The sequence below is a fragment of the Heterocephalus glaber genome, unplaced genomic scaffold (assembly GCF_053883595.1).
Source record: "Heterocephalus glaber isolate CG9 unplaced genomic scaffold, H.glaber_assembly_v1.0 deba00001504, whole genome shotgun sequence".
Lineage (NCBI taxonomy): Eukaryota > Metazoa > Chordata > Mammalia > Rodentia > Bathyergidae > Heterocephalus > Heterocephalus glaber.
The window spans coordinates 31,319,001-31,337,123 of NW_028258324.1; the positions used below are offsets into that span (position 1 = coordinate 31,319,001).

Genomic DNA, 18,123 nt, shown 5'->3' on the forward strand with positions numbered 1-18,123 from the left:
ATGGTTCCCTTTGCCAAACTAGATAATTAGTGTGTTTCCTCACTGTCTTCTTACAGTCTCTGATGAAATGTTACTTTGTTAGCTTTTCTTGACTTAATTATTGGAAAAGCCACTCTTTCCATTATTTTACCTTTATTCTAATGTTTCTCCTTGGTGCTCATTATCTCTGGTCCCTGTTTTCTGTCAATATGCTTGGCATTTAAATACATGCACACACACATTATTTGTGATGAGGTGATGTTCCATCATAAATTGAAAGTATCGCATTAGCTGAAGATGGATTCAATATGCCTAACCTTCCAAACACTGTAGCTTAGCAATATAGGACTACAGTTGCTTACCCTCATCATCTGATAGTCAATTGGGAGCTGCAGCATGCTGTTGCTGCCCAACTTGAAAAGATTATTCCACCATATATTACTAGTCTAAGAAAAGATTGAAATTCTAAGTTTGAAATATGGTTCCTACTGAATTTGTATTACTTTTGCAAACTTTTCCTAAATTTGAAAAATGGTAAGTTGAACCATTATAAGTCAGGGACCATCTGTGTAATGTAAATGTGTGATAAAGAACTTAACATTATCCAAAGGAAGGTCTAGCCTTTTCTCTCAGCTTCAGGGGAGATAATTTCTAAGTCCCTGGAATGTCATACCTAATAAAGTTGTCTTTTGTAAGGGCCTTGGACCAGCCAGATAGTAATAATGTGATTTATTTTGAAGCCTTTGAGTCATTTCATACGAGGTCTTTGACCTCTTAAGGAATGGAAACACTTACCAGTCATGTGAACAGTCAGTTCTGCTTACTTCTGCTCCTACTGTGGTGGAGCACCAATAAAGGGTCTGACACAAAGTTCATATGAACTTCATGGATGGCAATATGCTGTTCATGTTGCCACACACCGATGCATGGAAATGCATGTTGTATGTGACTCCATGGGAAAAGAAAAACAGAAAGTACACATTGAGGACTCTTCCTAGACTTAACTTTATGTACTTCTTCCCTTGGTTGATTTTAGTTCTATATCTTTTCCCTGGAATAAACCATAACCATGAGTTTTGGCTCATGGCTTTTCCTGAGTTCTGTGAATACATCTAATGAATAGTGGAAACTAGCAGCGGTTTGGAGAAACTTCTCAGTTTGCAGTTGGTGTTAGGAGTGAAGCAGTCTTGTGTATGTGTGTTCCTGAGCTTCAGTTGGCTCAAATTTACACAACACGTGTATTTGTTTTGTGTTTGTTCCCAGTTAAAATCCTAAGTACCTAGAACAATTTCTAGCAGGTAGCAGTCATCCAGTAAATATTATAGTAAAGAAATGAATAAAAGTAGCTGAAAACATAAGAAATTAAGAGAAAATCTATTTATGAAATCCAATATCATAAAAGTAAAGCTTCCAAATAATGCATAACCAAGTTCTCTTTTTATTATATTCCGAATAATACTATGATGTTTGCTGTCTTCAAAATTATTTGCTTTTGTCAATGACAACTCTCAGAAATTTTAGAGATTTTACATATTTTATATATATGTGTGTGTGTGTGTGCATATATATAGATATATTATTAGGGAGTTAACGATTATGTGTTTGCAGTTTGTAGGAGTCACCACTAGATGGTGACATTTTTATTAGGTAAGGTTTTTATTCCACATAAAACATACAGGAAAGAGATAAGGTATGCAAAATACAGTGTTTATTAATGCTAAGAACTATATAACTATCTTTCCAGGGTAAGATATTTGGATGTAGCAAGGATATCTAAAAGGATATTTCTATGCCGGAAACACCATTTTGTAATCAGAATCACTGAAGAGTATGTAAATTTAAGACTTGGGAAGTTTAAGCTTACCTTCTCTTTATAAGAATTTGGAGTAGCCCTTCATGTTTATACACAGCCCAAGTAGGTTTTTCTTGTAGATTCATCTACTGTTGGCTTGGAATTTGAAATGTTATAGATTAGTAATGTGATCCTAGTTAGCCTCACAAACTATGTCTTCAGGTTAAATGATCATCGCATTGTTTCAATACAGGAGAATTTAAAGTATATCTATGATTCAACAGCCAAGAGGAATTAAATAGGAATATCTTAGTTTGTTTGATTTTGTTTTGTTTCATTTCCCTCAGCCTAGTTCCATGTATCCAGTGAAAAGAAAATGGAAGACAGGCAGGAAAATAGCTATTATTGTCTTCCAGTCTAATTCATATGCTCTTCAAAACTTGATTTTCATCATCTTCTTTTCAAAATGTGGGACAGTTTGAAAGACATGTTTAGGCCAGGGATTTAGCTCAGTGGCACTGTGCCTACCTCGCAAGCACAAGGTCCTGAGTTCAATCCTTGGTACCAAAAAAAAAAAAAAAGATTTGTTTACATTTAAATCTTTACAATTTTCTTTAGTTGCATGATGATTCTAATTTTAGTTACCAAAAATTTCATTTTAAAATAGCAATAATACTTTTCTTCAGAAAATTACACATCTAAATATATCAAAGTCTATCCTTTACAAAGCATTATTAGAATATTCAATTCATTTTTTCTTTTGTAAAGACATTCAGTGTTAATGATTTATAACATTAGGCTGATTTGTCCATTTGTCATTGTGTTAAAATAGTAATTGATTCTGATGATACAAAGTATTTAAAAATAAAATATATTTAGAGTGAAAGTATACTTGAATTTGAATTTTTATGCTATGCATTATTTGAGACTTGCTCTATAAACATTACATTTGCTCGCAAAATTTAGATAAGGAGATACTACATGAGAATTGAAGAAAGTTAGTTGAGATGGTTATTTTGAAAATAACTTTTCTTGATGGCCATAAAAAAATCTAAAGGTGAAACACTCTGGAAGCTCATGTGAAGTAATTTAGAGTTTTGATTCGATACAAGGAAATAGAAACCAAAATCAGTGAATCTAAAAAACAATTCTCTTAATCCATAAATAAATATGTGTGAGGTAAGGGGACACAAAGTCTAAGATCATATAAATAATCAGTTCAATAATTTTGGAAAGTAGACAGTTAAGTAATGCATTTAATATATGTTTATGGAAAGATTAGAATAAAGCAATTTGAAGAAAAATCACTTCATAATTTTTGAGATATACATTCCTAATATTCTGACAAGATAATTCTTATATTTTTGCAACACAACATATTTTAAAACTAATCTTGAAATGCATACCTTCCAATCATTTAACAAAATACATATTGTTCACTTGAGATAACACATATTTTTGGGAAAGAAACAAGCATTTAAACTTAACATTTGAAGTAAAATTTTGTACACTTCAAGAACTGAGAAAATTTGTCCAATCTTCAGCTTTAAGAACTGACACATTTGTTTTAAGATTAGAGGATTTTCTTCTGCTTTATCCAGAAACTTGTTACTATAGCTGGATCCAGTTCTTAGGATGTAATCTGATAATATTTTCCCTCAGTTTCCATTCAAATAAACATAACAATTCTAGGAGCAAGTAAAATTAAGACACTGCTGTAGACTGGATCTTAAAGACTTGATTGGTGGAGGTTTTGTGGTCAGGAAGGTCTGTTGGGGGTCACATGGATCCTTTAGAAAGTGGGGCTTTGTGGGAGTTTTTTAGGTCTTTGGGCACATGTCCTCAATGAGGATTGTGGGACTTTGGTCCCTTCTATTTTTTTTGCTACCAAGATCACCATGAGCTGAATGGTTTTACTCCACTGTGAGCTCTCATCATAATGTGCTGCCTTGCCAGAGGCCCCAAATCAGTAGGGCCAATCAATCATGGATTGGAAACTGACATTGTGAGCTAAATTAGCCTTTTCTCTCTACAAGCTAGTAATCTCAGGTATTTGTTATAGTGAGGGAAAGCTAATAAACTTTTCCAATAATGTTTGAGTCAAAGACTACCTCTAATTTCACTTGTAACATACAACATATTTGTTTTAAAGGGCATCTTGACATACTGAAAAGATGAAAGGAAAATTTTAGAGAAAGCAAAAAAAAAAAAAAAACAACAAACCAAACAAACCACCTGTTAAACTATTTGTACTTTACAGAAATTAAGGAAACAACTATTTATAGGTTAGGGGCATGCATATTTCCAAGTTAGTATCTAATTTGCCATTTTACATAAAAGTATTTTCTAGACACCAGTGTAAAGCTGAAGGAGTAACTGGAATAAGCTTATTTTGCTAGCAACATTTACACAAGCCTCTTCAAATATAACTTGGGAGTTTTGCTATATTTCTTCCATTATCAAAATATCTCCTTTTTTCCCCTTGCAGTAAAAGCGAACATTAAATGTAGAAACATGATGGAAACAGTATATTCATTTGACAAACGTGGGCAGAGACTATAAACTAGGCAGATACATGATTTAGAAAAGCCTTTGTAGAAATCGAGTAAGACTTAAAATATTTTAATTACCACAGTGTGTGATCTTTAGGCAGCACATATAAATGCACTTAGTGTCTACAGTAGTTCCAGCTCTTCACACTAAAAATAATTAACTAGTAAGTTAGTAAAGCTTGTGTAAACTAAGAAATAACAGGAAATCAGTCTGGAAAGAAAGTTGTTTATTTTGCAGTTTGAAGTTGCGGAGCCATTTTTGCTTCTAATAGACCACGTGATCACTAATTACCCTTGCTTTCTTCCTCTTGTTTCCTGTAAGCTTTATTTAACAACTGGATTTCTTCCTGGTAGCCATCCTTCTCTTGATGTTGCCTCTTACTATTCTGTCTATGTGCTTCAACAGTGTCTGGAATGGAGATGTTGATATCACCGTCAGGATTACTTGTGGGTAAAAAGAGAGAATATGAGGCTGTTTCCCCTAAATCACATGAAACAAATCTGTTTTCTTTCCGTGAGTAGCGTAGTGAGGGAGATCTGACTTGTGTAGAAGACTGGCTGATGTTGCTAATAATTGACACAGTGTCCAAAGCCTCTTCATTATCGCAAATTTCGAGAACCTCCAAGTGTATTTTCACACTAGTGTCTGCAGTTGTTGAGGGAGAATCCTCTGGGTTCGGTTCATGGCCAACACTTTTAGATCGATAGACTTCTATTTTCTTAGAGGCTGGGGTTATTTTTTGACCTTCTGCACTTACTTCATAGGTAGAAAGAGAGAGAGTTTTTCCTGTAGGTGCATGGAGAGACACAGTCCCTTGGAATGCACACAAGGGAATGGCAAGCCCACCACTGGAACGCTGGGGACAAAAGCAAAATGGTTATTATTGAAAATCAGTCTCAAGGATTGGGACATTTAGAAGTCCATTTCGTGCATCAGGATGGTAAAGGTTTTTTTTTTTCCAGAGCCATTTCCCTGCAAAATGATTACAACACACAGTACTTAGTATTTAAATTCTGTCACCAAAGCACCAAGCTCAGTTTCTCTTAGGTCAAAAACAATGTCTAAATGAACATAGTCAAGAACCTTTCTTTGAAGATAAGGGGGCTTTTGCCCCCCACATTTGAAAACAAAATTTCTGTACCGATGAGAAGCAATTGGACAGATTTGGGACATAAAATTGAATGTATATTTGTGATTTGGAATTGCTTATATATTTTTGTTACATGCTCAGTTATATTTAAAAGATTGCATAAGTTAAAAGAAATGCAGACGCTTATCATTATGCACTTCTCTTGATTAGTATGCCAGAGAGAATGGTAAAGTATGCCAGAGAGTATGAAACTATGACTCAAATGAGGTACAAAGGATATTTCAATTCTGAAGTATGAGCATAACTGAGAGGAACCTAATGTCACTGAACTGTGTCATAGTGTGCTTGCTTTTCCACAGAGAAATCACTCATTAAAGTAAACCCAACAACAGAGAACTCTTTCATATCTCTATAAAAATGTTCCTGAAAGCTTAAACCTTTTTTATTACACTTTTTTTCCCCTTTGGCATTGGAGAGTGAACCCAAAGCCTTCACATTGGGCTACATGCTCACTTAGTGTGTGTGTGTCTCTCTCTCTCTCGTCTTTCTTTTTTTTGGTACCAGGGATCGAACTCTGGTCTTTCTATAGTCGCTACATTGCCCAAGCTGGACTCAAACTTGCGATCCTCTTGATTTACTCTCCCAGAGTGTTCCAATTACAGGTGTGCACCACCACAGTTTTATATTAAATTTTTATTCTAAACTATTCTCACTACTGTGATGTACTTCAGAAATGAAGAAAATAAAAATGATTCTTATAAAACTCTGTACTTTGCATTGCTTACTCCTAACTTCATGATTTCAACAACCTTATTTTTTATTAACATCTTAATTTCATAAGGAAATGTACTATGTAGAACTTCTAGTGCAATGGTTCTCAAAACTGAGTGCCTGGACCAACATTGTCGGTGTCACCTGATCACTTACTAGTTTTTAAGCCCTACCCTGGATTTACTGAATTAGAAACTCTGGACAAAGAGTCCACCAATCTGTATTTTGTTTGTTTGTTTGTTTGGTACCGGGGATCAAGCTCCGGACCTTGTACTTGCGAGGCAGGCACCAGAACCACTGAGCTAAATCCCCAGCCCCACCAATCTGTATTTTAACAAGCCCTTTGAGTGATTCTAAACATGGTAAAGTTTGAGATAAATTGCTCTAACTAAAGAAACGTAATTCAGAAAAAAAAAGAAGGGAGGTTTAACAAACACTTTTATGCATGTACCAAGTACTTGAGTTACTAATTGGATTTACTAATTGGAGTTACTAATTGGATTTCTGAAATGTGTGTGTCTACCAGGGGAATTGTCAGAATATTAATAGTGTTACTAATTTAGAATGATCAAGTTTCCCAGTTTCCCTGGGCCTGTCCCAGGTTTATCATTGAAATTGAAGGATCCCAGGAAATCCCTGTTTGAGGCAATTTATTGTGGGAGGAGAAGGATAGGAAATTGGTCACTTTTTTTGCCATGGGCATTTTACATATGGATGCAATAGAAGTGACTAAAGCAAACCCACTCTTTGAGAGAAATTTGAATTTGTTTCTATTTAAAGAAATTTCTAAAAAAGAATGAATCATAAGTTTCCACTTTATTGAACGAAAAATACAGTCTAAGATGTATGAAACATGTCTCCAGTTTTTCCCAGTTATTCCCAATGTAGAAGTCTTGAATTCTGTTTATCCATAAGGGGATGTAGGAACTTCAAACTTTGAAAACTTCTACTATAAAGTTGTTTAGCCCTTTGCTGTGGCAAAGAACTTCATCAATTCTGTATGTATGGTGTTGGATGAAGAAGGAAAGGCAAAAGGAAAACACTTTTATATTCATTATATTACCAGAACACTATTTGAGTGGTGGTAATTTTTGGCAGAGAAAATGACTATTATTTTTACTCATTAAACATTTTATATGTGTGAGAATCTAAGCTTACGTTCAGAGTACAGTCTTCATTCAAAGACCTCAGAGATGTTTCAGCAAGAAACACGAGTAAAAACCCAAAATTCTCATTTGAAGTGTAGTAATTGAGATAGGAACTAAATTTTATGGGGTCCAGGGAACCTCTGGGAGATGTATTTCATGTAGGAGTGGCATTTCAAATTGCTCATAAGAATCATTAAATGATTTGCAGTTTTTAAAGCATGCCTCCCTGCCTGCCTCCCCCCCCCACTTCCTTCCTATCTTTCTAATATAAACTGTAGCATGATATTAAGCCATTTAACTCTCACATACCTGTTGCACATCTGGCTGATGATGCAGAATAATTTCAGCATTACTTTGCTAAGTTAGGAATTCATCCTTTTAAATGGCATCATTATCAGTTTCATCAGCCTTGGTAACAAACTTCACAGCTTTGCTTTGTGAATGACAAATCATGAGTTAAAGGGCCATCCTAAAACCTTCTCATCCAGAGGAAATATTTTTGTTATCAAAGACAGAAACTTCTGTTTCTTTTTAAAATCAAAATTGCCTGAAACATTATTCAATTAGAAAATCTGTCACCTATAATAGCATGTATTATAAATACAGTCTTTATTCTGAGAGCTGGATAATCTGAAAGCTGAACTCTCTTACATTATACTTTGTCATGAGAAAAAACAAGTCCCACCTTAATCCTTCAAAAACCTTTTTTTCCTTGACATGGTACACTGACTAAACAATGTGCTATGGCATATACTAGTTTAAAAACATGAGAAAACTGAACTATCTGTCCCCAGAAGTATAGACAAGTCTATTTAAAAACAACCTTCACTAGAACATCTACATAATCATGTCTTTATGTGCACCACCTTGCACCACTGATGAGCAGTTACTGTAAAAGTAAATGAGATGATAAATTTTTCTGCATCTGATTTTATACAATTCACATAATAAAGATTTTAATAACTCACCCATGCTAACCTTACCTTCAAATGAACAAACAAGCTTTACAGAGTTATCAAATGACAGCTCATTAAAATTGGCATTTGAAAATTGCCTAGTGCCAGCATTTGACTAAGTATGAAGTCTGATTTTTCTGAAATAGCACACGAAGTCCTCAGTTACTAAAATCATTTTCTAAAACATTGATATTCATATGGATAGCTTCCCTTTGAAAGTCATAGGGACAAAAACATAGACAACAACAAAAAAACCTGTTAACAAGTATACCAAAGACTTTTGAGTAGATATTTCTCTAAAGAAGATATGCAAACTGGGAATTTAGCTCAATGGCACCCTGCCTGCCTTGCAAGCGCAAGGTCCTGAGTTTGATCCCCGGGACTGGAAAAAAAAAAGCAGATTCCTATAGAGGTGATATCTGAGCAAGCTTTAAAAAATAAGTAACAAGAAGATATGCAACTGGCCAACAAGCACATGAAAAATGCTTAATATCATTATTATGGAAACAAAAACTACAATGAGATACTACTTCAGACCCTTTAGATTACTGCTATAAATTAGAAACAAATAAATAAATGTTGAGAAAGATGTATATACATTGGAATATTTGTACAGTGTCGGTAGGAATGTAAACTGGTGGGGCTGTGATGGAAAACACTATGGTATTTCCTCAAAACTCTAAAAACAATTATGATGTGATGTAACAATTCCACTTCTTCTTAAAATTAAATTCAAAATAGGGTCTTGAGGCCCGGGGTTGTAGCTCAGTGGCACAGCACCTGCCTGGCAAGCATGAGACCTTGAGTTCAAGTCCTGGCACCAACCCCCCTCCCATATATATATATGTATATACACACATCTACACATACATATACACACATACACACATACATGTACATACATATACACAACTACGTATACATGACTATATATACATGTACATGCATATACATATATACACATACACACATATACATATATACACACACATATATACATATATACACACATATACATATATATATGGTCTTGAATGGATGTTCATACATCAGCATTCACAGAAGCATTATTTGCAATAGCTGAAATGTGGAAGTAGCCAAGTGTCTATTTTTGGATGATGACTAAGCAAACATAGTATATACATATAATAGCATATTATTATTCTTTAAAAAAGGAAGAAAACTCTGACATGTTATAACATATATAATCCTTATAGATTATGCTAAGTGAAATAAGCCAATCACAAAAAGATGAATAATGTATACCTCCAGTTTTATGAGATAGAGTAGTCAAAATGTAAGGAGAGGGACTGAGGATTTAGCTCAGTGGCACTGCACCTGCCTGGCAAGTACAAGGTCCTGAATTTGATTCCCTGTATCACACACACACACACGCACGCACACACACACACACACACAAAGTATAAGGACAAAAAGTTGTTTGCCAGATGATGGAGAAAGGGAGTACTGGGAGTAATAGTTTACTGGGTATAGAGTTTCAGTTGTACAAGATGAGAAGACTCTGGACATGGATGGTGGTAATTGTTGCATAGAAATATAAATATACTTAATATCACTGAAATGTACATTTAAAAATGATTGAGTTAATACATTTATGTATATTTTACCACAATTTAAAATAGGGAGAAAACTCTACAGAGACAAATTTTTAAAAAATGAATCTGAGCAAACATTTAATACTATTAATCCAAAATCGGCCACTATGAACATGGGTGCACATATAGCAGTGTGGTATGATTCTTTTAATTCTTTTGGGAAGATACCCAGCAGGGGAATAGCTGGGTCAAATGGGACCTCTAGTCCTAGTTCTTTGAGGTATCTCCATACTGATTTCCACAGTGGTTGCACCAGTCTGCACTCCCACCAGCAATGGAGAAGGGTTCCTTTCTCCTCACAACCCTGCCAGGATTTGTTATTGGTTGATTTCTTGATAGCAGCCATTCTTTCTGGGGTGAGGTGGAATCTCAGTGTTGTTTTCATCTGCATCTCTCGAATGACGAGTTTGTAATAGCTAAAGCTTGGAAGCAGCCCAAGTGCCCATCAACTGGAAACTGGAGAAAGAAAATGTGGTTTTTCTATAAAATGGAGTACCACTCAGCCATAAAGAATGAAAAACTAGAGTTATTTATAGCTAAATGGATGCATATCGAGGCCATACCCTTAAGCGAAATAAATAGGACCCACATGTAAATACTGAATAGTTTCACTAGGGTGAGAAACTGATAGTGTAAACAAGAGTTAAAATGATTAAAATGAATAACTGATAATTTGAAATAGGAAAAAAGGTCCAAAGACGAAGGAGTGAAGGGAGGAGAAGGGGAAAGGAAAAGAGGGAAAGGAAAAACTATGAGAATAGGAAAAAAAATAGAAATGAAATCTATGTAAATAGGGAAGGGCGGAGGGGGTGAAGGGTGCACAGGTAATGGGGAAAAAAATAAGAACCAAGATATATCATGTACAGGTACAAACACCCAATGATAAATGTAAACGAACTGTATACCTGAAGTGTACCAATAAAATGTACCAATAAAATTAATTAAAAAAAAATTCCTAAAGGTCTTAAGGTCAGAGTAAGCCTGTAAATTTGGCTCTTAACCTGTCCTTTTTACTTGTAAATTGTGCTTCCTCCAACTTCGGGAAGTAGCAGTATTGGTGGGCAGCAGACCTCAACTTCAAATACATGCAATTGGCTCGCACTGTAACCTGACCGTGAAAATACATATCCTAGATCACCCACCGTGAAGACATCCCCTCAAATGTACCCAACTCTGGCTCACAATGCATCTCATTTCTCTGGGCACCCACACTCTGCTCTGGAGTGCATCTTATATCTCTGGCTAATAAACTCTTCTTTTGCCTCTTCAAAACAACAACAACAACAACAACAACAACAACAACAACAACACAAAATTGGCAAGTTAGTCTTTTTTTTTTTTTTTTGGTACTGGGGATCAAACTCAGGACCTTGCACCTGCAAGGCAGGCACGATGCCACTGAGCTAAATCCTGGGTCCTGGCAAGTTAGTTTTAACAAAACAGTATTACTTGTCACATTAAGCTAATTTAGTAATTTTAATTATGCTGATTTATAAATATTTAAGATAAAGTTAGTTTGAACATAGAGTTCACAAACATTTTCATTCCCATGTGATTTATGCTACGATAGACCTAGGGTGGGCTATTATGAAAACATGGAAAAAGGATACTTAACCTAGTGGGGTAAGGAAAAAGAAAGTCTAGGAATCTTTCTAGATCAGAGCTCAATTTTTTTAGGTGAGTAGAAATACTTGATATGAAATACTCTTGACTAGCATTGTTCTAGAAGTCCTAGCTTGGCAAAAATCAAGAAAAAGATTTTAGTTTAGTGCATGGTGAGAGATATAGGTCTAGTTTTAATTTGCAGCAAGTTGAAACCCAATTTTTCCAGCACCATTTATTAAAGAGGCTATCTTTCCTCCAGTGAGAGTGTTTGGCTCCTTTGTCGAAGATGAGGTGGCTGAGTGTGTCTGGAGTTGTTTCTGCATCTTCTAATCTGTTCCACTCATCCTCAGGTCTGTTTCTTTGCCAGTACAATGCTGTTTTTATCACAGTAGCTTTGTAGTATAAAAACTAAAATCGAAATGGATGAAAGATCTAAATATTAAAACAGAATCGCTGAACTGGCTGGAACAGAGGTTAGGTAGAACTCTTGAAGATACTGGTGTAGAAAAAGATTTTATGAACAAAACCTCCATTGCCTGTGAATTAGCACAAACAATCAACAAGTGGGATCTCTTCTTATTAAAAAGCTTCTGTACAGCAAGAGAAACCACCAACAGCGTGAAGAGACAACCCACAATGTGGGAAAAAATCTTCACCTGCTCTTCCTCAGACAAAGGTCTACTGTCTAGAATCTATAAAGAGCTTAAAAAAACAGACCTCCCAAATTTAAAGATCCAATCCAAAAATGGGCATCTGAATGAACAGACATTTCTCAGACAAAGAAGTAGAAATAGCAAATAAACATATGAAAAAATATTCAACATCACTGGTCATTCAAGAGATGCAAATGAAAACAACACTGAGATTCCCCCTCACCCCAGAAAAAATGGCTGCTATCATGAAATCAACCAATAACAAATGCTGGCGGGACTGTGGGGAAAGAGGAACCCTGCTCCACTGCTGGTGAGAGTGTAGACTGGTGCAACCACTGTGGAAATCAGTATGGAGATAACTTAAAGAACAAGGACTGGAAATCCCATTTGACACAGTTATTCCCCTGCTGAGTATCTTCCCCAAAGAATTAAAAGAATCATACCACAGTGATATATGTGCACCCATGTTCATAGCAGCACAATTTGTAATAGCTAAAACTTGGAAGCGGCCCAATTGCCCATCAACTGGAGATTGGATAAAGATAATGTGTTTTTTTTTAAAAAATGAAATGGAGTACTACTCAGCCATAAAAAGAGAAATTAGAGACATTTATAGCTAAATGGATGCACATTGAGGTGATACTCTTAAATGAAATAAATAAGACACACATGTGTAAATACCGAATAGTTTCTCTAGTGTGAGAAACAGAAACTGTAAATAAGGACTAAAAGGCATAATAGGTAATGTGAAATAGGAAGCAAAGGGGCAAAGGGGAAGGGGAAGTGGGAGGGGTAGGGTAAAAGAAAGAAGGGAATGGAATTAATATGAGAAAATGAAAAAATGGAAACAAAGTCTTTGTAAATAGGGAGGGATGGAGGGGTTGAAGGGAGGACAGGGGAATGGGGAAAAAGTAAGAACCAAGAGAGAGTATGGAAAGGTGCAAATTTCCAATGATGAGTGTCATTATATTGTATACCTAAAATGTACCAATAAAATAAAATTAAAAAGAAGATTTATTTGCAGGCATAAATGCATGTGATAACCAAAAAAATTGGAAACAGGCTAATGAGGTACATTTTCAAATCAAAAAAATTGGAAACAGACTAATGAGGTACATTTTCAATATATTTTCAAATATATAACAGGGTGTTAATGACAAAATTTGATGTATCTATGAAAGAGAATAGACAAGAATCCAAGTATAGTATATATTGAAAGTGGCATTTCAAAGTAAGGTAATTGTACTTTTTTACATATTGTACATTTTTACATATTATTGGCTGTTCATTTACAAAATTAAGTTAGGTCCCTTTACATGTTACAGCAAGCTCTTTTATTATTAATTCTGTTAAAATCCTAGGTCAATAAGGTCTTTCCAGATCTGGAACCAAAACTAGGTACTACAAAGTAAAAAGCTGACAGACTTGATTACAAAAACATTTATTAAACAAACGCCTATATACTACAAGAAATGTATTCTACAAATAGAGGCAAAAGACAAACTACAACCTGGAAGAGATATTTGTAGTCTATATAAGACAATGCTTAACAGTCAAAATATTAAGAGTTCTTCCAAAGCAATAATAATCTAGCAGAAAAGTGGCAAAGAGAATTGAGCAAAAGATTTTTAAAAAATGGAGATTAAGCACATGAAAGACCAATTTCACCAATGATTTAAAAAGTAATTAAAAAAAATCATTTTAGTTTCTCAGACTATCCCTCCATGAAAAAATAACAACAAAAACCCCCAGGAGAAATAAAATGATTAATATCTTTAGAGTACATTTTGACTGTATTTGACTTAAAAACTGCATATATTTACTGGAAATATTAATTTCTGTGAGTCAGTTCCACCAAATATCAGCACATAGTAATATTCATTTCAGTACTGTAGTAGGCTCAAATTAGGAAAATCCTACATGCCCATCATTCAGAAAATAGTTGAATTCATTATAATACAGTTATGTACTGCAAAACTCTTCAACAGTTGTGGTAAAGCTATAAGTTTGTCCAGGTGACAAATTCCCATATATTCTAAGTTGTAAAAGCAAACCGCATAACAATATGTAAAATAAGATCCAGTTTTCTTGTAGAAAAATACTGGCCAGAAATCAACCCAGAAAATATAATCTCCTCTAGGGAAGGGAACATTTCCTGTTTATCTTTATTTCCTCTACCACTTACAACAGTGACTAGTACCTGGCAGGCCCTCAAAAAATATTTGTGGAATAAATACCTTTGTGCATGAATAAATGAATATGTGCCATTGATCATTTAGATTTTTGAGATTCCAATTTTTTTTTTTTTTTTTTTTTTTTTTTTTTTGTACCAGGGTTTGAACTCCAGGCCTTGTGCTTGTGAGGCAGGCGGCGGAAACACTGAGCTAAATCCCCGGCCTGAGATTCCAAATTTTAACCTTCTAAAGCATAAAAATAGGATCATCTTCAAAAATATTGCTGTTTACAATTTATTTTTCTATTTTGACAACCCTATATAAGTGATGATCAGTATAAGTACATCAGAAATTCATGCTTGAACATACTTCTTACAAAAATAAAATATATGGGACTTAGTTGGACCTGAAAATTTATTGCATGCCAAAGAATGATAGATTCAGTGAACATAAATCTATTCATTTCATTGTCTCTATTTTCTTTCTATTTAAAAGTCAATGAATTAGCATATGCTGTCAGGAATAATAATAATCCATTATTGCTGAATTCCTGAGTGTGGGAGCTTTTTTGTTTTGAAATGAAAAGCAGTTTCTAACCCTCACAAATACTTTAGGAGGAAAGAGCATGCCATGTAAGCACATTAGCACAAATAATATGCTGTGATAATTGATTCAAACTTACTGACCTTGGATATGTTGAATGTTTTTTATTTCTTAACTATAAACCTGTAGGTGAATTCAAGGTGAAATTATAATACAAAAAGAGTTGCTCTAAATTTATCTCCTAACAAAGTGAAGTATTCTGTTGATTATCTGAATCACTCAGCTTAAGAAAGACATAATACAGTATGTAGAATCACAGCCACTGTCAAAGCCCATAAAATTAGTCATAGGTTTTTCTGCTCCACAAACTAGAACTATATCATTAACTCATGAATAATCCAAGTAACTGATGATTTAAATATAGATAGAACTTATATAGATAAACATTAGGTGATTGAAGTGAATTTTGGCCCCTAAGAAATGTGCAGTGAAGAATTTAAGTCAAGCCATTGGTTTGGGAGAGAAGGGATAGAGACCTCAAAAGAAAATATAAATAACAAGGAAAGCAGTAACTTTGGAAGAAAACCAACAGTTTTTTAATAATTTGCTTTTTAGAATTTTATTCAATATATAAACTGTGTGGTTGCTATATTTTAATTTATTCAACTCCCCAAATAGTCCTTGTGTCATCTTGTAATCTCTATTTAAAATATTTAGTAAAGTAAAATAAGAAGACATAAGAATTGGTCAAGAGAAGGCACAGAGGAGGCAAAAGAAAAAGGAAAGCCTTTATTGAAGACATACTATGTGGCATGAAAGGTGCTGGGAATTTTAACACATTTCACATCTAAACCTCCCAGACCTCAAGTGTCTAAATTAAGCCTTTTCCTTCTAGTAATGAAAAGGCTAGCAAGTTCTTTAAGATGAAAATCATTGTAACAAATACTTACTATCTCACTGAACAGGACTTCTTGCTAAGTAAGCACTTTCACTTTCACATTTAATATTCATATTAATCTTATGAAGTAGAGACAGTAATTATCCCAAATTTATAGATGGCATAATTGACTTATGGGAGGGAACACTAGTCAGTACATGGTAGAGTAAAATTCAAATTCAATATTATCTGTCTCAAATCCTATGTTCTTAACCATTTTGCCATTTTAAGGTGTAGTGGAAATAGCAATAACATTTTACTCTTCTGATTTATCTAAAATACTTCGATGTTCTGTTGAAAGAAGGGTGGAGAAAGGATTTATTCAGATTAGTAAATGGAGTACTTAGAGAAGAAAGTAAATGGTTCCCCCCTCCCCCTGCCCCTTTTCTTTTCTTTCCAGGGAATCAAACTCAGGTGCAAAGCAGCTGAGCTACATATCCTCCCAGTAAATGGTTTTTAAATAAAGGTTTAAAAGAACATTTCTGGGGGCCAGGGATTTAGCTCAGTGGTTCCGGCGCCTGCTTCGCAAGCGCAAGGACCCGAGTTCAATCCCTGCTACCAAAAAAAAAAAAAAGATCATTTCCATGGCCAAAAGAGTGGGGGAAAATGTGTTCAAGGATGAGGAAAAGCAAGGTAAATGAATTTTGGGGAAATTATATAGAAAAAGAAAGGGCCCAGAAATGGTTTAAGACTAAGGACTGAGAGCTCTGAATATTGTAGACAGGTAAGTTAGTTAAAAATATTATAAGGTTGGGCTGGGGATTTAGCTAAGTGGTTCCACCACCTGCTTCACAAGTGCAAGGACCGGAGTTCGATCTCTGTACCAAAAAAAAAAAATTATAAGGCAAGAAGGGCTGGGCCCTCAGCACAAAAAACAATTGAGATACATTTACTAAAAGGATTCAAAAAGGAGAAACTACTGACATTCTAAATGGATATCAATCATCTTTGGTGGGGAACAAAACCTTCCTAGACCATTCCTTCCAGGTAAGTCCTTGTTCCTTCATGTCTAGCTTCTCAATTTGACTGACCCTTATAATTTTCCAATGGATCAATATTAGGCCTATACTTGTAATCTTATTAGTTGATTGTAGTTTTCTCCCACCTTGAACCACCTAACCTCATGGCTTTGCTCAATAAAACACTTTTGAAAAGTAGGGTGGGCAGGCCACTTTCCAGGCCCCCTTCTGACTCTCTTAAGACACTCTTCTCTCTCAGACTGTCTTCTGTCTCTTTCTCTCAATAAATATTCCTTACTCTTAACCTCTGCTGTTCCTAGATTTCATTCTTCCATTTTAGATAACACGAACTTGTGTTTTTGGATATGTAGCAGGTTGGGAGGTATAATATTTCCCTTACATTATTTGGATTATTTTCTTTATTTCGATAACTTGGTGGCCTATATCATGAACCCAAGAGAACTTTCCCCATAGGGAAGGAGAAAGCTCTGATTTTTTATTTCTACAGTTATGGGAGAGAAGGAAATGAAGATATATTCAGTGTCTATTACTGGCAGGTACCGTGTACTTGGCACTTTACACATGAAATCTAATTTAAATTCAGGGATATCTGGGTTGTCAAACAATTCGTTTCAAATTCATGTTCACTGGAAAACGCTAAAAAATTCAAGAACTGAATATCTTTTGCTCCTAATAATGGAAAACAATTATTTGGGTTCTGAGGCCCAAACATTACATTTATAAATTCAGTTTTTCAGGACTTTAACAAATTTTACAATGATTTCTTTAACTCTATTGTGGTTCTCAGTTTTCCTCTTAGCTTTACAGCTGGTATCACTTTCTTTGGAGCTATGGTTATGATATTTTATGGAAATAAAGCACACACACAAAAGCACAATGCTGAATGCTTTAATACACAACACAAGCACTATAAATTGTCTGGGTGAGAGCGGAACTTTGACTGAAGCATCAGCCGTTTGTGTCCAGTTTGAGATGCAACATGTGACTCACTTGGCCCGTACAGGTTTTTCCAAGTCAGATTTTGGTTGACTCTCGAGCAAAGTTATGCACACTGAGCACCAGGCAGACTTTTTCGAACTTTGCTGTTCAAGTAGTGAAAAGTTTGAGCTTGGAGTCTTTTTTTTTGGAACTGGCGTCCTTTTATTTTATTTTACTTTTTTGGTACTGGGAACCTTGTGTTTTCGAGGCAGGCGCCAGAACCACTGAGCTAAATGCCCAGCCCTGCACCGGAATCTTTTTGACAACCGAGGTAGCACTGTGTAATTGTGGGGGTGGTAAAATCGTTTACATTTTACAGATAACTAAGTCCATACCTGAAGAGGTTAA

The 18,123-nt window shown here is 35.0% G+C and overlaps 1 protein-coding gene across 3 annotated transcripts in view; it reads right to left on the reverse strand.

Annotated features, from left to right (window-relative positions):
* Positions 1-856: 856 nt before the first annotated feature.
* Positions 857-18,123, reverse strand: part of Gpr149 (G protein-coupled receptor 149) — an 80,050-nt gene continuing 62,783 nt past the window's right edge. Inside the window, exon 4 of one of the 3 annotated variants that reach the window (XM_004834485.3) lies at positions 857-5,180. In XM_004834485.3, coding sequence (XP_004834542.1) covers positions 4,608-5,180 — 573 coding nt within the window. In that variant the 3' untranslated portion in view covers positions 857-4,607. The remainder of the gene's footprint in view (positions 5,181-18,123) is intronic. The other 2 variants (XM_087186389.1, XR_015440890.1) reach the window with 2 other exon arrangements.